The sequence below is a fragment of the Magnolia sinica genome, chromosome 3 (genome assembly GCF_029962835.1).
Source record: "Magnolia sinica isolate HGM2019 chromosome 3, MsV1, whole genome shotgun sequence".
Lineage (NCBI taxonomy): Eukaryota > Viridiplantae > Streptophyta > Magnoliopsida > Magnoliales > Magnoliaceae > Magnolia > Magnolia sinica.
This window is the reverse complement of record NC_080575.1, coordinates 84,978,092-85,001,992: the sequence shown is the minus strand read 5'-3', so window position 1 is coordinate 85,001,992 and position 23,901 is coordinate 84,978,092. Positions and strand designations below refer to the sequence as shown.

The window sequence follows — 23,901 nt, the reverse complement described above, 5'->3', positions numbered from 1 at the left end:
ATCGAAACGGAATGGTTTCGGACCCCAATTGAGTTTGTCCGTTGAGAGGGATATCGGCCAGTGGTCCGAAGTGATGCGGGGAAGAACAGACTGGAACGCTGAAGGGAAAAGATCCATCCATTTTGCTGACAGAAGGAAACGGTCGAGCCTGGATAGAGTTGGGTGAAGTCTGCTGTTCGTCCACGTAAACGTAGAACCGAGAAGAGGAAGGTCCACAAGATCGTTGTCCTCAATCCAAGTCGAGAAGCCATTCATCGCTGCAGTAATCCTAGAGCCAAACGACTTTTCTTCTGGAAATCTGATGATATTGAAATCGCCCACGAAGCATGTGGGACCCGAAAAATTCTTTCTAGCAACTGGCAACTCTACCCATAGAAACTTCCGATCAGCATCAATCGACGGGCCATACACTGCATAGATGAGAATAGAATAGTTCGACGTAATCTCCTTCAAAATCACCGAGATGGAAAATCTGCTTGTCCAACTCTGCTGAAGGTCCTAGATAGAAGAACGCCAAGCAACTAGAATACCTCCCGCAGATCTAACAGCTTCTTTAGAGACCCATTTGGCATCCTTTGCTTTCCAAAGAGAGGCCATCAGGTGGTCATTGAAATTCTGCACTTTTGTTTCTTAGAGGCATAATATCTGCGGATTGTTTTTCCCACATAATTCCTTGATTAACAGTCTCTTCTGTTTTGAGCCCACTCCTCTTACATTCCACGATACAATCTTCATGGAGAAACTAAGTTACCCCGTTTTGACTGTCTCCCTGTTTCAGCCAAGATGATGATTGAAGTATCTGAGGTCTTCTGTAGACATTGAATCTCTCTTGAGGTGCGCGCTTTTGGGATCCGTTTTCTGGGAGATCTAGAAGTTGTAAGGGGTCTCCCGCTATGTTCGACGCATTGGAACAAAGTGAGATAATCTTCTGGGCTGTCCTCAAAAGTCCGCTCGAGCAGTCTGCCCACATGACCCATTGCATCCCGGATCCACTTCTTCCTATGAATTTTCTTCACCGGTTTAGCCCTACTTTCTTTCATGGGTATGGAGGGCCCTCCACCGTCTGTCTGGAAACCTGCTGAACCGTCTCTGATTTGCAAGGGTTTAGCGTTGATGACCTCCTCTTCCTGGGCCTCTTGGAAAAAAGAGACGAGATTCAGCTCCGATTGGTCGGACTGGATAGACAGATGGGAGAAGGACTGTGAGCGAGGGGAGAGATGATCGTCAGAAGATTTGTTGTCACCCAGCGAACTATCTGCAACATCTTCGAACAGAACGAGGTTGTCGCTCGGAGGATCAGGGAGAAAATGGATCATATGATCGAGGGGGTAGATAGGGTGGGGCATGATCTAGGGACTGAGGGAGTCAATAGAAGACACAGGATGTCTGCAGGCTAGAGGTCTGCGAGCTAGGGTGATGGGGAGATTGAGATCCAGGGGAGAAGGCGGGAGGAGCTTAGCGCCAATCAAAGAAGAAGGCAAAGACATGAGCGAGAGGGCTTTGTCAAACTGATGAGAATCCCCTCCGGAGTAAGATTCGGGATTGAGCGCATGAGGCTCATGGGAGAGGTCAGGAATCAAGCGATGTGATTCGAGCGGAGGAGCGGTTAAGAGAGGAACAGGTGGCGCCCGAATCGTGGACGATAGCGACTGGAGAGGATGGTCAGCAGCTGACTTCGGAAAAGAATGAGATTGCGCCACGTGTAGAGGTTCGGATCCGAACCTGATAGGAGCGCTCGTCATGCATGCTGAGGAGTCGACATCTGTCGCCCGAGGAAAGAGAGTCAGAGAGAGACAAGGTGTCTGCGGAGAGTTGTCAATACGTGGCAACATCTCCAAACTCCGATCGAGGCACGGAATTAATGAAACTGACTCCTTCTGAGGAGAGAGGCGACGTGGCCGATCCTCCGCAGGGCAGCTCGACCGGCTGTCTTCTCGAGCAGCAGGTGTATCCCACACGCCAGCATCACATGGGACCGAGGCATTGATGCCGTACTGGGTAGGAAGGAGATAGTGGAGTCCTTCGACTCCCTGGCCGGCACGTGGCGGAGAGATGAGGGGATGCGAGTCGTCGAAAGACGTCTCCGGCCCACGTGGCACCCGAAAATCCGAAGGAGGGGGTCGAGGTCTGACGGCTTCAGAAGCAAGAGAGAGAGAGAGGTCTTCGGTGCTCCACTGGAGAACTGGAAACGTGCTCCTTCTTGCATTGGACCAGAGGATGACGTACGCACGCCTTCTCTAATACTCTAAAGATCACCCCATCTTGGAATGGCGGAGCCAGCAGTTTCCGAAATGACAGGGAGGATGATCTTCCTGTCATCCGCAAAACACAGATTTGAGGCGGAAGAGGGTCCCCTTTCTTTTTGCGAATCCGCACTCTCAGAACGCCCATTTCTTCTCCACTTTTTGATTTCGGATCGAGCTCGATAAAAGAGCCTAAAATGGAGGATACCGAGAGGAAGAAATCCTCTTGCCAGAGCTCAAGGGGAATTCCCCATACCAAGACCCAAACGTCCTCAGACCCGAATAAAGAGAACTCATTCCAGCGTTTAACGGCGGTGATCGGTCCGTCCTTGAAGATCGCCCCTGCAATAATCAAGATATTGAGTTTGACGTCCGCGTTGGCTTTGATCCACAGCTCATTGTATCTGATTGGTCTGATCGAGTAATCATCAGGCTGGATTCTACTACATTCATCTATCCATGCTTTGGCTTCGGATATAGAAGCACCCTCTTTCGTGATTAGAATGATGGAGTCATGAAGGTTCTCCATAGATTTGAGAAGGACCTGCTGGTCGAATTTCAGAGAGTATCTCATCTCTTCCGGGACGAAAGGGTCGGCAGTGCCTTCCTTTCCTTCCTTGGCAATCCTTTTTCTAGCCTTCTTTTTGGTGGCTTCATTCCTATTTGTCTTGAGCTGAGACTCTGATGACGCTTTTCTGGAAAGGAGAGCATCCTTGAAAGATCTGCCTGCTGTTGATGGGACGCTCGTTCCGGGGTTGGGATAGGGGTAAACTTGTGAGAGACGGGTAGGGCTTTAGAATTGGAAGGTTTGAGTGAGGGGGGAGAAGTTTGAGGGCCATATTTGGCCCTTTGAACTATCATCTTTTTGCTGCCGAAAGCAACTCCATTAAGCGTATGGATCGCATTGTACAACTCTTCTTCTGAACTCATGCAGATGAGGGCGAAGCCTCTATATCGGCCGGTTATGCGATCACTTGGCATAACGACATCCATAACCACCCCTGTGCGGCTGAAGACCCTGGAGACGTTGATAGGCAGCCATCCCTCTGGATATCCTTTTGCAAAGAGAGCGGGATAACTGTCTAAGGGTTTATGGTTTTCGATGTTTCTGATTTTTTGGTTTCTTCTCCTTCGATGAATCTCCGTCCAGTGTTCCAAGATCGGTCCATCACTTTGTTTGAAGTCGGATGAAGCTTTATGTTGATCCGCTGCAATTTCGTCGCCGGTCTCTGCTACGCCGTCAGTTTCCTTTCCTTGAAAACACCTCCGTAGTGGAGGCGCGGCTTGCTTTTGCTGGAAGCGGATTATGTACTGAGTAACTCAATACGGTAAGCGTACTTAGTAAACTCCGTGGGCCCCAGTGTCATTTATACATTATATCCACTCCGTCCATCTCTTTTAACACATAATTTTATGGTTTTACCAAAAACATGGAGTATATACAAACCTCAAATGGACCACACCACCGGAAACAGTGTGAATTGAACATCTACCATTGAAAATTTCTTGACTACAGAAGTTTTAGATCAAGCTGATATTTGTGTTTTCCCTTCATCCATGTCTTTCTTATCTTATGAACAGGTTGTATGACAAATTAACATCACTGGGGGCCTTAGAAAGTTATCAACGGTTGAAATCAATACTTCCACTTTTTCCAGTGGTATGGTCCACTTGAGCTTTGTATATGTATCAATTTTGGTTTAAACCCATAAAATGATCTGGAAAAACGAATGGACGGCGTGGATAAACTACACGCATTCTCGGTGGGCCCAACTGAGTTTACTCAGTACGATAAGAGCGTACTGAGTAACTCAGTACGCAATCCGATTCCGCTTTTGCTGCTGTCGCTGGTTCATCGCTGCTTCTGCTCTTGTCGCTGGTTCAAAGGAGCGTGTACCTTTTCAATTACGGAAATGAGGAAAAGATAGAAGTGGCGGCAAGTCCTATGTTCAGTGATCCAAACAGTTTATAATATGTGGCCCACTGCAGCTGGCCCATGTAGATAAAATCTCCAGACTGAAAGAAACCTAGTGCTTCAATGGTTGGTCAGTAAATAGAGAGTCAGGAGAGAAGATACAGTGATGTTTCATATTCAACCAATGAAAAGGACAAATATTGCATTGGTAGTATATTCCAAGGGGTGGGATTTTTATGCATGGAACATCCATGGTAAGGTTCATTGTAACTGACAGTTTGGATTGTTGGATGTGTTAATGCGAGAGATAGCTAAGAACAGTAAATAAAACTAGAGTAGGCTTACAGTCTCTTTAGAGACGCATGTAATTGACCAGAGAATGTGTGGGCTTGTTGAGTTGCGCAGACTGTTGGAAGATCGTAGAGTCGAGCACAACCAAGTTTCTATCTTTAGGACTAGTTCCACCCCATGCAAGTGCAGTGGTTGAGACAACAAAAAGTCCCTGGGATCAATCAGCCCGCTGTAGAAGTGTGAGTCCTAGTCTGGTTGCACTACCAGATCGTACACAGAAATTTATGGTGGACACATGTTACATAGGAATTTTAGAAGAAAAGGTTTTTGGAGAGAGAGAGAGAGAGAGATCCATGACCACGGCAACTTGCATTTGTAAAATATGGCACGTGGCACACACACCCCCATGCACCTCAAAGCATATTTTCCAAATGGGGCTCAAGCCCCTATATGAAAAGGTATTCATATAAAAGGGTTAAACATCTCTTCCCTAACTAATGCGGGACAAAACAAAAACCTTAACAAAACACTTTTTTTTTTGAAACTATGCAACCACGATAAATTTGAATATATATATATATATATATATATATATATATAGGTATTTAATGATTCAAACATTTATCTTGTGATTTAACCTGATTCTTATAAGAATATTAGTGAACTGAGTCTAGAACTGATATTCTTTTTCCCATAAGACTCGAAGTTATCCTTAAAAAAAGAAGACTCAAAGTTAATTCACTCGCATTTTCAACGACAGAATTTTCATAAAAAGCCTGTACGTTACAACCATGTGCAAATATCTTGTTTCATGAGCACCATAGAGATTTCCATCTTAATCTCATAAGAAGTGGCCTCACTTCCACACTCAAATAGATGAGCCTATTGAGGATATTCTGTAACTTATATCCTAATAAAATAGCTCTAGATTCATTAAGGAATTTAATACAACCTTCTCTATGTTACACCCTAGGAATGAAACTTATGTGAATGTGAATTTCTCCTTTTTTCTACTGGTGCCCTAACAACCTTCCAATTTTAAATACAATTTGAACTTGATTTCCCAGGATCTCTAGTCACAAGATTGGGATCTTTGATATTAGATATTTATTTTGAGGGCTTCAATCTCATTCCCCTTGATGTATCTTTTAATTTCTTTTAAGCATGACCATTTGTTAAGGGTTCAACCACATTCTCACATGATGTAACAAAGTGCATGGTGATCACCTTATAGTCTAGTAACTGTCTTATATAGTTGTGCTTTAATCACACCTGCTTGGATTTCCCATTGTTTTGAGTTCTGCTTATAGCTGCATGACAATCACAATGTGAAACAATGGGATGAATAGATTTTACCCCCAATAATAATTTTTTCATCAGAGATTTGATCCACTGTTGCCTCTTCCCCAACTATATTTGGATTGAGGAGAAGGGCTGATTTGAGGCCCAACAGTCAAACCAAAACTTGATACAAAGCCTATTCCCTAGAGCAAATGAAATCCCTTCCATCAACCGGGGATTAAGAGCTGAGATAGCTTTCCATATAGAGGAGCCCTTGTAGAGGGAAGAATGTGTGGTGAACCAACCTACGCCCTCCAATCCATACTTGTTGGCAACCAGTTGCCTCCACCAACCTCCTTCCTCTGAAGAAAACCGCCGAAGCCATTTGCCAAGGAGCGCTGAGTTAGAGACTAATGACAAGTCATGAACCCCAGCCCCTCCTTTAGACAGGTGCTTACAAACGTCAGACCAGTTGAGAAGATTGAAATTGTGCCCCTCTGAGTTTCTTTTCCAAAGGAAAACTCTACAGAGTTAATTGATTCTCGGTGGAACCAATTTAGGGCAGCGAAAGAGGGAAAGGAAATAGGTAGGTAAGATGGAAAGAGCAGCTTTGATCAAGGTAATGCGTCCTCTGGGGGAGAGGTAATGACCTTTACAGGAGGCCAATTTACACTCATTATGCTCAATAACCACATCCCATAGTTGTTTAGCAGCATATGGGCAAACCTAGATAGGTGGAGGGAAAAGAGGCAGCTTTGCAACCAAACACCGAAGCAAGATGAGCTCCATAACAGGACCATGGGCTCCACTTGTACAAATCGAAAACCGAAATGGCATCGTTCAATCTTTTGGCCTAATCATCGTTGTATAATGAAGGGCTCCTCAGCAACTGTTGTAGATGGGAATTTCGTGCAATTAGCTATAATGTGGGGCCCGCCATAGTGTGTGTATGGCATTCAATCCATCAAGCAGAGATGCCCCACCATGAGAATGGGATGCCCCAAAACTCTGGTTGATCCAATCATCAGGTGAGCAACAACAGAGAAAACAATATACAAGCGCCCAAACATTTAAGTTTTATAGGCATATGAATAAGTTTTATATGTATATGGATGTCTTAGAAGTACATGATTAAGTTTTACATGCATATGAATACCTTTCAACATTCAACAGTTGTAGAGGAGCTGGCCTCTTGTATAATACCTCAAATGGAAATGGGTGGATGCAAATCAATCAAGGTGGGTCTATAATAGTGGGTCCTTTCTTCTTCTTCTTCTTCTTCTTCTTCAACTTATTGATTTTTGTTCTCCTTTTGAATTGGGTAATTTTATATCTCATATTTGTTGCTGGTTCTATTTTCATTTGTTTCTGAAAACGGTTCTTTATTTAAGGAATCTTAATCACCATTTTGGGCCATCTTTTCATTTTTCATGTTTTTGCAGATTCTTCTAGTGGAGTTTCCAAATACAAGACTCGTGTCTATGTGAGAAAAAAGAGAGTGAAAAAAACAGTGGAAGTCGTCTCGGATATTTCAAAAGTAGAATCTCCTGATGAGAAAGTAAGGACAGTAATTTTACTTTTTAAAACAAAAAACTTTTTATTTATGTTTTTCAATTTTGTATGGGATTTGACTTTCTGAAATTTTTAGAACCCATTTTCAATTTACTGATGTAAATGATGATTACTACTTTTCTACTTTTTTTTCCCCTGAAATTATGTATTTTGGGTTTTTGATGCGGGCAATGGTTTTTTTGGGATGTGGGAATTGTATGATAGATCAGTGGTATCTGTGCAGGAAATAGGAGGGAAATGCAAATTAATTTTATTTGTTCTCCGTTACTGCTGATCCTTGTCAGGCGAAGTATTGTGTTGTTTCCCTATGATATGAATAATATTAGAACAAGGATATGGTGATGGTTCCTCACTACTTCCCAGATGGTGAGTCAACCTCCTTATACATGTCATCCATGTACTACAATCGGAACTGTCCAAATTGTGGGGCTCATAGTGGATGGAGTATGGCCCATACTGATAAATGATCCCAAACATCCAATTGGTGGCTATCAAATGGATGGTGAGTGAAGGGTCCAAAATGAGTGGGTGAAATTGGATGGTTAAATTACCCAATTAATCTTATTTTTAGGCGATGCTCTATCCCCAATAGAGCCCTTGACCTGGACTGTCTGGATTGCATTATTCATGCCATGCATACGGTGGATGAGTCGGTGCATTATGGAAATGGTGGTAAACTATCATTGCAGTGACAAATGCTAAGCTTAATCACGCACCTGCTAAAAAGCAACTGAGCACCTACTGCCCACCTAAGCAAGAACATTTGGTAGAAGGCAACTAAGTGCATGCTGATTGGCTCACCTAATCAAGACCTAATCAAGATATCATTAGGAAATTTGCTTGGCAGCCTTTCTTACGCGAACATATCTCATCCTTTTTTGCTATTGTTTTGAATGTTTGTGGAACATCTAGGAATCTTAATCCCAAAAAGAAAAGTATCCTAGGCAGGATTGGAAAATTTTGAACATCTATTATCCTATCAGTACAAACATAAAAAATTGATAAATGGTCCAAGATTTTATTCTATCAAAGAAACCGTCTGTCTCAACACTGATCTTAAGATATTCTTGGATTTTTAGTTCTCTATTACAAAGTCGAAACAGCAGACAAAATTTGTTTTGAATATGGTGGGATATTGATTTTGACAAGATCTATCTTGAAGGTCTTATCCTAAGTTTATAACAATTGACAATTGCACAACCATTGAAAGTCATGAAATTTGTTAGTTGGCATACAGCTTGGATTATTATCATTATAATAATTAATATTATTCAATTTGAATGCGGCCAGTGCCAAATAGCTGGGACAAGTCTGACTGCGACAGTGACGATGATGACCAAATCAAACATGATCTTGTCAAATAGGGTTTGAGTTGAATCAGGAGTGATCTTCCATGGGTTCGAGTCAAATTGGAGGATTTATTTCTCAAATTGTAGGATTCTAACCAAATATTTTTAAAAATGTTTTTCACATAATAAATTACCAAATATAAAACTCTCTTGTTAGGTATTTATGTTGGTTGATTGAAATTAATAGTTCTACACTTTTCCCTCCATCATCATAATCAAGCCTTTTCCAGCTCTAATGGAAGGGTGCAATACAAGTAGATCCCAGGATGTCATCCATTCAAGTAGTACTCTTGCCCAAGCATCCTTAGCTGCGCGCCTCAGTTCTAATGCGATCTGGCACACTAAGTGTAGCTCTGTTTATTATTTTGTTAAATTTGTAACACATTTGCCAAATAGATTCCCCTTATTAATCAATACAATATGTGCAGATTTGTGGCTTACCGAACATTGAGGACTTTGCATATCAGAAGACTGAAGCATCTGCCCTTTTGAGTAAGATCTTTTCCTTTTAGATTATTGCTGTGACTTTTGCCACCTCCCAACATTTTCTTCTGCTAGTAAACAAATTTTATTGAAAGAAAGAGGAAGTAGTCTACAGAAGGGCTACAGGTTGCACAAGACAGATGCATTCTAGATAATCCTTCTTTAGCGAGGCTGTCTTCTACCTGTTGCCTTGGTATATACATGTTGTAATGCAACAACTAACAAACTTGAAATATATACTATCCTATCCAGAATGCTTTGCTAGCCTCCCTGGCCAGGGGTTTTTCCTGAGCACCCTAAATAGCATAGCTAGAATTGCTTTTGACTGCAAAAGGTCTCTCCAGTTGTTGAAAAATTTCAAGCCTTGTAGTAAAGCCCTCGTTTCTGCCTTGTCAGTGCTGCTTGGGCCGAAGAAAGCAAGGAAAGTTTGCCTTTATCATTCCTAAGTGCACTGCCGGTACCTGCCTGCTCAGTTTATTACTCAAAAAACTCCCTTTCAAGTTCAGGTTATTGAAACCAACCAAGATTCCAAACCCTGCCCCTTTTCAACCTTAGTTGCAGGATCCTTGTAATAGGTGCCGCTCCCCCTTCGAATCACACTTCAGACTGGTGTTCCTGTCCCACTTCCTAGACATTTACACTTGATAACATTTGCAGATAGACGCTTCCCTGCTCCTGCATCTGTATCTGTTGTCTCGCTTGCCCGACGCTTCGTGCAACCATATTTCCCTCTCGACGTTTCCTTTGTTGACTAACCGGCAACTCCTGAAACAAACTTGAGCGTACCAACATTTTTCTGAAAGATTATAGGCCAACATTTATAATCGTAATCATAATAACATTGAAACATTGTTCTCTGAATTTCAGTTCAATTAATATTTTAATTTAAACTCCTGTGGCTTTTCATATATAGGATGTTTATATCATGAAGATGTTAGTATGCATGTACCCACACTTGCACCCACACATGCAGTCACATGAAAAAACATAATGATATTTCCATGTTTAGGGAAGTACAGAGACTGCTGATGTTCAACTCAGTATGTCCTGATCTATTTTTCACTTATTCCTATTTGTGTCCTTGAAAAGATACTCTTGCCTGGTCTCGCTTAAATATATTCAGAAAGTTCAAAAAATTGTACTGGATGCATTTATAGAAATCAAAATACTAGCAAAGTACAAGCGGTTGAAGTTGCCATCATTGAAAGTCTAACCGGTCTTTGATATGGAAGAATGTTATAAACGTTGATGGTCAATGTTATGTTGAATGTAATTTGAGAATGTGTTCCCAAACTTATATTTGATTCCTTTCCTTGCGTGTGCTTGCATTTCTTGCAGTTTTTGGTACATGGGTCGCTTGATTTCACCTAATAGTTATCTCTTCTCCTTTTGTTTGTTAGAGATTCATATGGTATACAGTATGCTTAAATGTATTATTGTATTTTCATATGTGGTATACGGTATGCTTAAATTTATTATTGTATTTTCATGTGGTATACAGTATGCATACATCATGGCTTATTCAGTCTATTTTTCCATCATGTGGCTGTGTCTTTACAACATCTAGATTCTTATCTGAACTAATGAGGCCCATGATCGAATGATCTAGACTGGACCTTATAGGCCCATTGAAGATGTGGTATGCCCCAAAATTCTCCTAGACTGGGATGTCCTTAGAGTGCTAATGCTTTGATGCATGGCCTACCAAATGGTTAAAAAGAAAATATAGCAACAGCCCAAAGAAAAGGTCAAACTTGGATGTCTAGGATCTGCCAATCTGGGAATTTTCTGGCTATCCACCACCAGCAGTGGGACCAATCAGAGCAAAGGTCCGGATCACTGAATCTCAGGCTACTTCTGTGCAGACTAGGGCATCAAGGCAGTATTCTTGTCCTATGAATCACAAAATTATAATTCCTTGTCTGTCAAATTCTTTCTGCATGTGTTTTAAAGCTAAAATGGTTTCTTGTAAGAATGGTTCTGCAGGTCAGTCAAAACTAAGCTCTCATGTGCTTTCAGCGCGAGAAAGAAATGAAATCTCCATCAAGTCGAAAGGTATTCGGCATTGGACGTATATGTTTGCTATATTTCAGTAACAGCTGAGAAATAGAGAATAACATTAACAGGATAAGCAAGCTGATCATGATCTGTATGCTCATAATTAGCAGGAAGATTCCTTATTCACAAGCATCTTCAAGTAATAGCACAATGCAAATACAAGTTTTGTTAGTTGCACTTCCCATGCATGGTGATTAGGAGTCAATTTAAAATGTGTGTTCCATCAAATGCAGTGGGCCCACCTGTACATTGGGAAGAAGTCCTCAAAGGTATTCAACAAATGAGAACTTCTGAAGATGCTCCAGTAGATTCTATGGGATGTGAGAAAGCTGGCAGCTTTCTACCACCCAAGGTATTATCAGCCTTAAGGTGATGGGTAGATCTGTATTTATAGATAAGACCAGGAACCGTTCCTTTGGATTTGGGTAATGGTGTAGGCGATCTGTAAATGAGGAAGGTTGGCAAGTAGGGCTGTCAACTGGCTGGGTTTTCTCTCCATAGGCTGGGCTTGAGTCTCATTTGTGGCCCATGGCCAATGCCAGGGACTCATTTTTGGTGCCACAAATAAACACAGGCCCAGGCCTAGGCCTAATTTTGTGGCCCTAAACTGGCCCTTAGATGCCCCTATTGACTGACTTGTATTCTGTACTTATATTTTCATGAACTGTTTTTCTCTTGTTGTATCCAAGGATTTCAATGTAGAGATCACTGAAAACCATTTTCAAGATACTTCTAAAAAAAAGAAAACCATTTTCAAGAAGACTATCCTCTTGGATGTGCTATTCTTAAGCCATGTAGATTGCTGCAAGTTTCTGTAACGCTCATCAATTGTTTGATCAATCACATTGACAAACTTTTAAATATTTTTTTTTCTTTTTCATCTTCCTTTTTTGGAAGGCATTGTTTTCATCTTCTAATGAAGCATGAAGCTATAACTTTCTTCAGCTCCTTAGTTATTTTCATTCATATGTTAGGGAGTTTCCCTTATATTTGATATTTGCAAATACTCGTGTTTTCAACGGCCATCTTGTTTAATGGGTGCGCATTGCCATTTGACTACATAGTCATTTGAACCTTATATCAGGAAAGAAGATTTGCAGTTTTGGTGTCTTCACTTCTATCAAGCCAAACCAAGGATGGAGTTACACATGGCAAGTCCTCATCTCCACATTTTTAAGATATAGCATTTGAGGAAAAAATTTATTTCTTTCTAATGGCTACTATGCTGTGAAATATGATCCAGTATGAATCCTTCATACCTTACTGTGGTGGAATTCCTATATGGGGCCTGAATTGCCCACCTATTATAAACAAAGACCATTGGATGGGAGGAAGCCAGCGTAGATTGGGTATGACCCAGAAATAACCTTGATCATGTAATCACAGCCATATGGTTAAGGCATGCCAAATAGCAAATAAGAATAAAAACGGTCTTACCATTATTTTGCAGGCCGTTGTGCTCATCTGAACAGAGTGGTATTGAGGCTATGCCCAGTCCAAGTTGGTAGCTCCTATGCAATGGTTCATCGCCGTCATAGGTGGTCCCACTTAGTTCCCACATAAAAATTTGGGCTGTAATGAAGTATGGAGGATTTGCATTGGATTTTTGCTTCATGATGTTGATTTGATAAATTCAATTAATCATGCAGGTGCAGTGCAGCGACTCTCTCAGAATGGTTTATTGGCTGCTGATGCTATTGTTAAGGCTGATGAAGGAACTATCAAGAGCTTGATCCACCCAGTATGTCTTGTCTTAGGCTATTCTTAAGTTCAAAATGCACATATGATCTTTTATTTCTTTTGGAAGTTGCATGCAAGTGCTGTCTGTGAGCCTCTCTCATGGCTGGTTTCTCAAAGCCTTGGTAAAGAGGCAAGCTGGTGTCTGGTGGGTAGCCAGTCATAGAATTTTTGCCAATCTACCTCTTAAATGTTGACCCTGAATTGCTGGAGTGCTTTATGATGACGATGATAGCTGTCCCTGTACCCAAGATTAGGGGTCAAGAAAGTCCCATTCATAGATCCTTACTTGTGCATGGCACCCATATTTGTACTAAAGTAATATAGAGAAATGCAATAGTAACTTCATAAGCAGTATATAAATAATAGCAAAACACATAGATGGAAAAAAGAAAGATAAATCAATGGCAATCCTATCTATATCAGTGAATGTCTAATAAATGTGTCTAACATGGAATTTTAAAAAAAATTGGAGTACGTAGGTTCAACATGCGTGGCATTTCGTTCTGCTGCCGAAGATTTTTTTATTTTTTATTTCCTTTGACAGTTGATGGAGAAATATAGGGAGAGGAGGAAGGATCTCCAGTCTTTATTGACTTAGAGAAAGCATATGATAGGGTCCCTATACAGTTAACATTGTTAAGGATATGTATTTGGGAGTGGTAATAAATGTGAGGACCGGTATTAAAGAGACAAGTGAATTCCCAATTACTGTAGGCTTACACCAGGAGTCGCATTGAGGTGTACCTGGACCTTTTCGCATTGGTTATGGATGAGTTAACGAGGCATTTGTAGAAGAGATCCCATGGTGTATGTTGTTTGTAGATGACATAGGATTGGCAAGATGAGGGAGGGAGTAAAGACAAAGCTAGATTTATGGAGGGATGCATTAGAATCTAAATAATATAAAATTAGTTGGACACTAAAAGAAAGTATATGGAGTGCAATTTTGGTAACAATATGAGTGAAAACAAGGAATTAGTTAAGATTGTTGACCAAGAAATTTTCCAAAATGACCACTTTCGATACCTTGGGTCAATAATTCATGAGAGGGGAGAGATTGCAAAGGATGTTGCCCATAGAGTCAAGCCGGGTTGAAGAAATGGAGATGTGCATTTGGAGTTTTATGTGATCGTCATGTACCACTCCAACTAAAAGGGAAATTTGATAGGACAGCTATAAGACTAGCCACGCTTTATGGGACAGAATGTTGGGCATGGGCAGTTACAAAACATGTTCATAGGATGAGTGTAACTGAAATGAGGATGTTTAGATGGATGAATTGCAAGATGAGGAAGGATAGAATTAGAAATGAATGCATTTGAGGGAACTAAGGAGTAGTACCAATAAGTAATTAGATGAGGGAAAGTAGACTTAATGGTTTGATCATGTGCAATGGAGACCAAGAACTTCACTAGTTAGGAGTGGGTTGGTAGAAGTTGAAAGCTCTAATAGGGCAAGGGGAAGGACCAAAAGGACGTGGATGGAGGTAGTAAGAAAAGACTTGATGACCTATTGCCTAATTGGAAGTCTGGCCCTTGATAGAGTGGAATGACGGAACAAGATTCATGTAGCCTAACCCAATTAATTGGGATAAGGCTTAGATGATGATGAAGAATTAGTTTAATGGTATTTGACCCTCAATTTGCTTTCATCTTCCCTGAATTGATAACATTAAATTTAAAACCATCAGCTATGATAAAACTCTTCACAATTCCTTCTGTTTCATTTTTCATTTTTTTGGGTAAAATGTAGAGTTTTCATTTGATTTCTGTCAAATCGTCTCTGAGTTTGAATTGTAAATAGTTAGGAGTTTAATAATGATGCTATTTTCGTATTCAGGTTGGATTTTACACAAGAAAGGCTGGCTACTTGAAGAAAATTGCAGAAATATGTCTCATGAAGTATGGAGGGGATATCCCTAGTACCTTAGAGGAGTTACTCTCACTTCCCGGAATAGGTCCTAAGATGGCTCATCTGGTATGATTGATTTTGTTCATTTTCACTTTCATGCATTAAAACATTGATATCTGTACCTAAATATGGAAATATAAAATGTTCAGTTGATCACTTTCTTGGCCCAGTAGACCGTATAAGTGGGGCTGACTTTTTGGCAGACCAAATCATTCCTGTGGTGGGGCTATGGGCTGGATAGGAGATAACCCATTAATCTCGGACATATTATGATCATGTGCTATTGGGTTCATTAAATGTGGACGCCATTGATCACAATTGTCCATTTAACAGATGGTTAAGACCATCTGATGAGGGAGATTTTGGGGCATGGCCCATCCCATAATGGTACTCCCATAACGATAGGTTGTTATGTTGCTGAAGGTGGGCCCCATTTCTGGCCCAACAAAGAATGCGGTTTCTTTTGATCGAGCATGATGATGTAGCATACCTCTAAATTCTTTATCCCATGCCATCACATAGGTCATGAATGTTGGATGGAATGATGTCCAAGGGATATGCGTGGACACACATGTGCATCGCATTTGCAATCGTCTTGGATGGGTATCACGAGTAGGCACAGGCCAGGTATGCTTTCACATGCTATGTCACCCTGATACTTAGAAATTGCATTATGTCACACTTATGTCAGGTGGAAATGCCATTCTCCTATTTCTGTGACACACTTGTATTCTCTCAAGTAATAGTGGAGTATATGCAGTTTCACACTTCTAATTGTTCAAGTTGAGATATCATTTGTTAATTCTCTTGTTTTGCTAGAAAACATCATCTCCTGAGGAAACGAGAGTGTCTTTACAATCATGGCTTCCGAAGGAAGAATGGGTTGCAATCAACCCACTATTGGTACAAATAGCTTCCTCTGTTCCATTATCAACTTCATTTTTGTTTTTACTGTATCTTGATTCTTGAATGAATATGGCTTCAAATCTCTCTCTCTCTCTCTCCCTCCCTCCCTCTCTCTGGTGGGGCTAGTCTTGAGAGAAGCTAATAGTGGGGAGGCACATGTTAGGACCTGACTCCCATTGGAAATTCCATTTGCTATTTCTTCAGAATTACTTTCAACTTTATCTTTAGCACTAGTCCTCAGGAAGGTAAGAACTCTAGACCATGAGATCATGAGTGAAGAGTCCGAGCTTACCCCGAAGGAAAAGAATAAAAAAAGGTTTTATGACAGCTTGATTGAGTTTTTAAACACTGTTTTCTGGTCATCTGTATCTATTAAAAAGAAAAAAGAAGAAGAAGAAGAAAAGAAACAGTGCTTTAGAACTGAGTTTTTCAACACCAGTGTCCATGAAGTTCATGAATTTGCATTATTGTCAAGGAAAAGAATCCCATATCTGCAAGCCCTCTCACCATGTCAAAGTCTTCCGAACTTTCCGCATCCTGCCTTCAAATCCCCTTTTAGATGTCTCACAATCAGAACCTTTCTAGTCATTACTGGGTTTGATACAAGTCAAGTTACAGGTGACACAGGTTTCATGCCATTTTACAATCATCATTTTCAAATGAAAGCTTGAAACAGATACATGCTTATTCATTCCAGTGTGTGCAACCTGGTTATTTGTAACAGTTGGAAGATTTACCCATCATCTTATATTGACATCATTAGATTTTCATCCATCGCACTTTGAATTTGCAGGTTGGATTTGGCCAAACTGTCTGCACTCCAATAAGACCTCGCTGCGGACAGTGTACCGTAAGTAACTTCTGCCCATCTGCTTTCAAGGAGGCAGCAAGCCCTATTCTGAAAACAAAGAAATCCAGTCCAAGTAAAAGATCTTGATCAAATTCTTATTTTTTGTGGAGGCCTATTGAGAATATTGGACTAACAGCATTCAGTGTTAATGTTGCATTCTCACTGATTTCTTTTGTGATCAGCCGTATGGCCACTGATTATGACATGGTTATTGGCTGATCTTTCTTTTTTCTTTTGATAATTGTAAGGTTTGTTTGTGCAGTTACGAAATTATCATCATTTCTCTTAGCATCGAAACAAACCTCAAGTATTTTGTAATGGTCGAGGCATCATATTGGATTGGAGGTCTTTTTGTGCAAAATTGGACAGTTATTTAATGGATTCCGTGTGCATCCGCAGGGAATAGTCTTGCCTTAAAAGGGGTGGGGACACCCTGTTGTCATTAAAAAAAGAAGAAAAGAAATCTACCCCATGCGAGAGAAAAAGTAAGTTCGTAAGGGCCAACACTAAAGACTAGAGACAAAGATTAAATACTTTCTGCCCATGAAACTAAAACCAGATATGCCTTAATACAAAACTGCCTCAGAACTCTTGCTTCTATTGCGGAAGCATCTGTTGTTCCGTTCTGCCCAAATGGCCCAAGGGCCTGCAAGGATAGAATTAATATGGGAAATTGGGTGGGGGTTCCTGCAATCATCATCATCATTTTGGTCTATATGGGCTGTTGATGCTTTAAATGGGAAGTAATGGAAGTCAACATGGTTCCCACTCTATATATACATGTAATAGATAAGGCACGATGCAATCCATGTGGGGCAAGGAAGTAGCATGCGATCAGAGGGGGAGAGGGGAGGAGAAGTCGATTGTAAAAGCAGGTTTATTTCATACGCTGGCAGAGCTGCTTTTTTTTTTTTTGGGTTAGCTTGTTGGTACACACCCATGTCAGTACACACACTCCATGTTAGCCACCCCCGCTAGGGATCGATACCAAGACCTCAAGTGTTGAAACGAGGTATCTCCACTCAGTCTTCCAGTTGAGCTATGGATCTGGGTGTACGCTGGCAGAGCTTGGTGGTTGACATGTAGGCACTCATAAAATTTATACAGAGCATATGCATTGACTTAATTAAGTTGTCCCGGTTGTGCAAGCTGCTTTAGATGGGTCATCATTCAAAATTCAGATTTATATAACCATCTTAACCTCCAAGTAATGAGCATCTGTACATTGAATTCTGACCGTTGGCTGTTTTTCATTTTGACTGTCCATTAAATGCCCAACCTTTTGGCTTTGGAAATTCTACCGTTCCTCTCTGGCCACACTGTCCATATGACAGCATAAAAAATATAGGACCCAGGTCAGATTGGCTATAGGAGCCCACGCCACAGAAAGCGACACACCGAATCTGTCCAACATGCTGTCATCCAACAGTGGATGAAGAGGTGGTTTGCGTTCTCTTCCGTCGAAACAGCAGGCTAGCATCTGTTGGGAATTGCATGGGGGAGGTGACTTGGGATTCAGATAAAATCTCAGCAAGTGATCAGTGGCACTGCCAGCCCACTGAAAGATGTGCTGCACTAAAACATCCTTGTGTTCTGCCATCTTGTATGGGTTCCTAAATTCCTTGACCTCAGTACACCAAACATATTTCCAGCCATCACCAATCTTAGACCAGAATATTTGCTGCAAAGGCCTCTAGCCCACGAAATGGCTCTCCAGATGTGGGGAGGGATCCTTTCCTGCAAGTAATCTTTTGCATCCCAGCCTTGAGGGTTCCACACCCACCTATAGCTGCTAGCAAAATTTTATTAGCATCTTCCTCATTTCCAGCGCTGCCCATCTGCATGCTAATATGGTATGCGCCCAAGATCTGAATTTTCCATCGGGTTGCTCATAATACCATTTATTTCTCAACTGAAAATCAAGCATTTCATTCAGGTGGGCCACACTGCTGAGATTGGGCTAAATTAGATTCTTGTTGGAGTTTTCTCTGAGTTCTCCAGGATTTTCGAGGTGGTTTGGATCTTCTCTTGAATGATTTACAAAAAATTCTTTACCTTTTCTTTTTTTTTTTTTTCGGTTTATTTGTTTATTTGTTTGTTTAAGAGCATGTTTGGTATTGTTGATGCAAAAATCTGGTCAATCCTGCCTCACCTTCTGCTAGCCGGAGTACTTATGATTTAATGGAAAATAAGGGAAGACATTGGGGGCGCCGGTTAAGGCCAGGGACCCTCTAATACCTAAGTCAGGGTAGGTCTACAGAATGAGTATAAGGATCGGGATCGTTGTGCGTACCTTTACCTATGGCAACGGGTGTATTAATAGGCTTTTTGGGCGGTCTTGTATCAGAGTTGATTTGCTGAATATGCTGAAAGTGTTGTATTAGACTCTAACTTCAAGAATATCCTCGATTGGCATAATCATCAGCAAAGATTTCGGAGGCTAATCTTTTATATATATATATATATATATATATATATATATATATATATATATATATATATATATATATATATATATATATATATATATATATATATATATTGTAAGTGTATTTCTATTCCGAGCTGATAGTTGATATCCGAGATCGAGGCTGGTATCCGAGGTTGGCGAACAAGTTCGACTTCCAAAGTCATTAGTCGGCATAAAAGGTCGGAGTGATTTTTTGGCTCTCAAGCAATCCATAGTCATCGAGTCTAATTGCTCGACTCATTTGTCTCATACACTTGTTTTAGCCTCATTTTACCCATAATAGTAGCCCCCTACTTCCGAGCTTTATACTTTATGAGTTCAAGAAGTAACTTTTGAACTAATGTATGAGAAGGTCAGCCTGTTCCATGTATGTTCCTCGATTTTGTTGTCTTTATATGTGGGCGGTTGTGTACGATGACTTAGTAGATATGATGGTCGGGCATGTAGTGATAGGTTGTGTACGGTAAAATCAATAGGTTGATTGTCAAATAATAGACGTTGTAATAGGCCGATCATTAAGCATTTTCTTCCCTTAAATTGAGGAAAGTCCTTTTGGTCGATCATACGGCTCAGATAGTTGGGAGTTGAAAGAAATTCACAGTAGAATTTACAGTGGAAGACTTTCTTCCCTTGCACTAAGGGAAGCCCCCGTAGTCGATCGCATATAGTTGAATTTTGAAAGAAATTTTCCTCCCCTGACCCAGGGAGGTTCTTTCATTGTAGAACTCAGTGGAGGACTTTATTCCCTTCCATTGAGGGAAATCCTCGTAGTCGGACGTGTAGTTCGGATAGTCGAGAAATCATTAAAAGAATTCTCTTCCCTGACTTGGGAAAGTTATTTTATTGTAGAATGCATGGGCATAGTAGATAGTAAAATAACAGTAGTGTCTCGAGTACCCTTTTCCCTTTAAGAATGGAATTCGCACTTATCAAGTAGGTTGAGGTTGGCTGATGAGTCTTATTACTGAGCTTGGTCGATTGGTTCAGCTCGGTCGTTAGGTTTCCTTGCTCAGCTCAGCTTCCTCAAGTACCTGCTCCGACTTAGTGTTTAAGGGAGTGTACCGATGGAAGTGACTTTTCGGATGTTGGTTGGTACACTGATTTCGGTCTTGGTCATTCTCTTTCTTTCTTTCTTTTGGCGTTAGCAGTAGAGGGCTCCCCCTTCCCTTTGCTTCCTATCCTTGGCTGAGTTGTTTCCTCCTCGAGTGGCTCTTCGTGAACTAAAGAACTCTTCAGCATTGGAATATTTTTGAGTTCTGTTAAGTAGGCCGGCGAGGGTATTCGAGGGATTCTTATCAATAGAGAAGATAAACTTTCCTCGTCTAAGGTCGGTTACGATGGCGGGCAGAGCTATTTGGTTCGAATAATTGTCGACCTGGAATGCTTCAACATTGAAACGGATGACATAGTCTTTTAGTAGCTCATCCTTCCTCTGAGTGACTGTAAGGAGGTGGGTTGATGACTTTCTCCTGTCTTTCCCACCGATGAATTAAGTGATGAAAGCCTTGCTGAGTTGAATGAAAGAACTGATGGATTTCAGCTTCAGGTGTCCATACCATTTCCACACCATCTGTAACGTCTCGGAAAATTCGTATAAAGACCCGAGTACCACCTCAGACAGAAATCACTAAGGACCAAATCCTTTAGAAATTAGACGAGAAATAGCTAAGTGCTAAACCAGATTTCTTGTGAAATTAGCACTAATCGTGTTAAATACGATCGGTAAGACCCAAAACTTGTAGAATCATGAACGCTACTTTACCCTGAAATCCAGAATTAATCTCTAAACCCGTTTGCTCTCGGGAGCACCTTGAAACTCCGTATCGGACTTGGACCGCGCGTCGATAGTCCGATTACTGCGAAACCATATGATTAGGACCGCATTCCTGGACTTGACAACCACCTCGAAAATCAAGTCCTAATAGTATCCAGAAATGCACAACTTGAGCTCGGAGCGAAGTGTGTGAGAAACGTGAATATCTTTAGAAAATGAACTAGGACTTAAGTGAATTGAGTCGTTTTACTTACAGGCCAAAGCTAAGGATTCAGACCGTCAGAATCTGACCCAATTGCACCCTCATATCAGGGAAAATTTTCAACACATGTCAATGTACTTGTGGCCCTGATCGAGGATCGGTGACCATTGAATTGAAACTGGTCCGCCACGGTCGATCTGTAAACCCGATCGGACTAAAAACTTAACTCGACCTAGATCCAATGTCAGGGAGCTTAAGTCCGATCGCACGCAGAAAATGGGCCTCAAAAAGTGCTCCGTTGAGCCGAAATAGATAAGTTTTAATTATAACCTAAGTATACCATGACCCTGGGGCCATTGAGCTCACGTTTGAGCCTATATAAGGGTCTTAAACCCTCTCTCTCTTATTCCATACGAAATTGAAAAATCCTAAGAGAGAGGAGAGAAAAGAGAAGGAAAGAGAGAGAAAGTGAGAGAGAGAGAGTCGGCGTTTTTTCCTGGGATTCAATCCCATTACTCCACGTGCTTATCCACCACTTTCTGTATCGCTATTCGGGCGATTCCGATCTCATTTTAAGTAAGAAAAACTAACCCTAATCTGTTTTAGAGTTTCAAATAAAGTGAAGGATGAATTAGCTAACCTATTTCATACGTTAGGTTGCCGTTGTGCCGTAAACGACAAATTAAAGAACGAACTGAATTCGTTGCGAGTTTACCGGCGAAAGGTGCGGACTATAAGTGTTTAGGTTAGGGTTTTCAAGGCTTTCAATGTCAGTTAATGATTTATGCTTGACTTGATTGCTATCACATGCTTAGAAATGATGTTTCCCGCACTTTACACATATATATGAACTATGTTGAATATAGTGAAATCCATGTATTTGTTGATATGTTGGAATGAATATGGAATTATGATTCGTGTTTGCCATGATTATTGATTGTAAATGCATGATCGTTGTATACGGGCATCTCCTTTGTGAGAGGATGTGCTATAGTATGTGTTTTAACTAAGTTATTACATATATGTTATATGTGTAGTCTAAGTGTTTGATGAAATGCCTGAATGTGAAAATACTTGTTTAAATGCATGTAATGAGGGTGTTGGGATATGATTCTCAATCCCTTTAACTATGGTTACAATATCCTTTATATAAACCTATCTTACTACTATGTGCGGTATGGATGAAATGTCTATGTATGGTACTATGTGTAGTATGTGTTTATTAAATTACTCAAGTACAACTTATACCTGATTTTTATTGTCACATGCTGTTTTGGATTATCATACGTGAATGCTATCTTTGGAATGTGATTGGGGCTACGACGTAGTCCAGGCAATCGGTAATGGTTTACGATAGGTGGCCGTACTACTTAGCCACGACAGACACGCCCGATGAATCCGAGTCGTATGCTGCTAGTCGACAGTGGTTAGGCCACGCGGAGTGCTTACGAGCTCCATGTCGATCGGCTCGACGCACGCTCGTACTAGTTGAGCTCGTTAAGTAACCCGATTGACCCAATGTATGTTCATCATGTATGAACGCTACTGCTTGAACTTAAGGTACCAAACTCACCAGTGAAAATCCTGTTTAACCTTGGTACATTGATCCGCTAAGACTCATGAGCCGGGCATGGTGGTATGGGACACCGTGGTCGAGCTGTCGGCTTACGCTGGGGTGACGAGCCTCCCCGTAGTGACCAGTGAGCAACCCAAACTCGTGAGCCGAATACGGTGGTATGAGACACTGTATTCGAGCTGTCGGTCTACGACTAGGTGACGAGCCATTCGTAGTGACCTCAAGCATACTCTGAGACTGCGTTGAGGTGACGAGTCTTTCCGTAGTAAACTAGAGTATAAACCAGGCCTATGTTGACGGTGACGAGCCTCTCCGTGGAGACCTGGAAACCATCTATCGTATGTGGCTACTAGGATTGATGACCCTAGATGGATCAATGTTTGGGTTATGATATAAAGGGAGGTGCCTTATCTTTCCAATCCTGCTGTATGAAAAGGACTAATAAGAACTTGGTAATCACGCTCATAACATCGCACTGCATGTGCCTTTGGCGTTGGTGTTGAGCACAGAGGAAGGGGTGCATGCCGCGACCGTAAGAGGAAGATCGCAGAGGGAGTGCAGGCGAGGGCATGTATCATTAATACATATCATATTTGCATTAACCAGAGTACTTAGGGATGTTTGGTTGTATTGCTTTATCATTACTGTTTGATTGAATTGATAACATGTTAACCTTTGCTCTATAGCTCCACTGAGTTGATCACTCACTCCCACGTTCTGGGACGGTGTTGTACACACCAACCAGACTCTATCTTAGCTGCAGGTGATGGCGATGCTTATGAAGCAGAGCCGGACTATTTCGATGACGAGGAGGAGTTCTCCTATATGCAACTCTCTGGCAGGTCTCTGTAGACCTGGAGTTGCGCTGACGGGGCTACGAGGTTTTGGACTAGATGACATTACACATTACCATCTTGTATATTTTGAGAATTTACATGTAATTATTGACCTGGTAAAATGATCATACTCTGGAGACCTACGATTACTTATACGTTTTATATACCTATTACAGTCTTTTGCTTGCCTAAATTAATCGTCTCTGGAGTATGATATGCTGTTTTGGCTTAATCTCATTCATGTTTAATGTGCTAATACAGACAACATTTAACCATCATTATCTATGTTGCATAAGTGACGCGTTGGAACTCGGGAGTTGAGCTCCTGCTTGACCCCCCATTTTCAGGGCGTTACACCATCCTTGACAAGGTCAACGATAATGCTCGGCACATTACTGAACTGGTGGCACCGTGTAGCTCCATCCATGCCCTGAAGGACTCCAT

At 41.2% G+C, this 23,901-nt stretch overlaps 1 protein-coding gene across 2 annotated transcripts in view; it reads left to right on the top strand.

Annotated features, from left to right (window-relative positions):
- The window catches only part of LOC131240106 (endonuclease III homolog 1, chloroplastic), a 20,366-nt gene extending 3,406 nt beyond the window's left edge, over positions 1-16,960 (top strand). The window contains exons 2-12 of one of the 2 annotated variants that reach the window (XM_058238157.1): positions 6,904-6,968; positions 7,173-7,288; positions 9,080-9,143; positions 11,121-11,189; positions 11,426-11,544; positions 12,277-12,343; positions 12,842-12,933; positions 14,772-14,909; positions 15,366-15,470; positions 15,663-15,746; positions 16,543-16,960. In XM_058238157.1, coding sequence (XP_058094140.1) covers positions 6,953-6,968; positions 7,173-7,288; positions 9,080-9,143; positions 11,121-11,189; positions 11,426-11,544; positions 12,277-12,343; positions 12,842-12,933; positions 14,772-14,909; positions 15,366-15,470; positions 15,663-15,746; positions 16,543-16,686 — 1,014 coding nt within the window. In that variant the 5' untranslated portion in view covers positions 6,904-6,952 and the 3' untranslated portion in view covers positions 16,687-16,960. The remainder of the gene's footprint in view (positions 1-6,903; positions 6,969-7,172; positions 7,289-9,079; positions 9,144-11,120; positions 11,190-11,425; positions 11,545-12,276; positions 12,344-12,841; positions 12,934-14,771; positions 14,910-15,365; positions 15,471-15,662; positions 15,747-16,542) is intronic. The other variant, XM_058238156.1, reaches the window with a different exon arrangement.
- Positions 16,961-23,901: the final 6,941 nt, after the last annotated feature.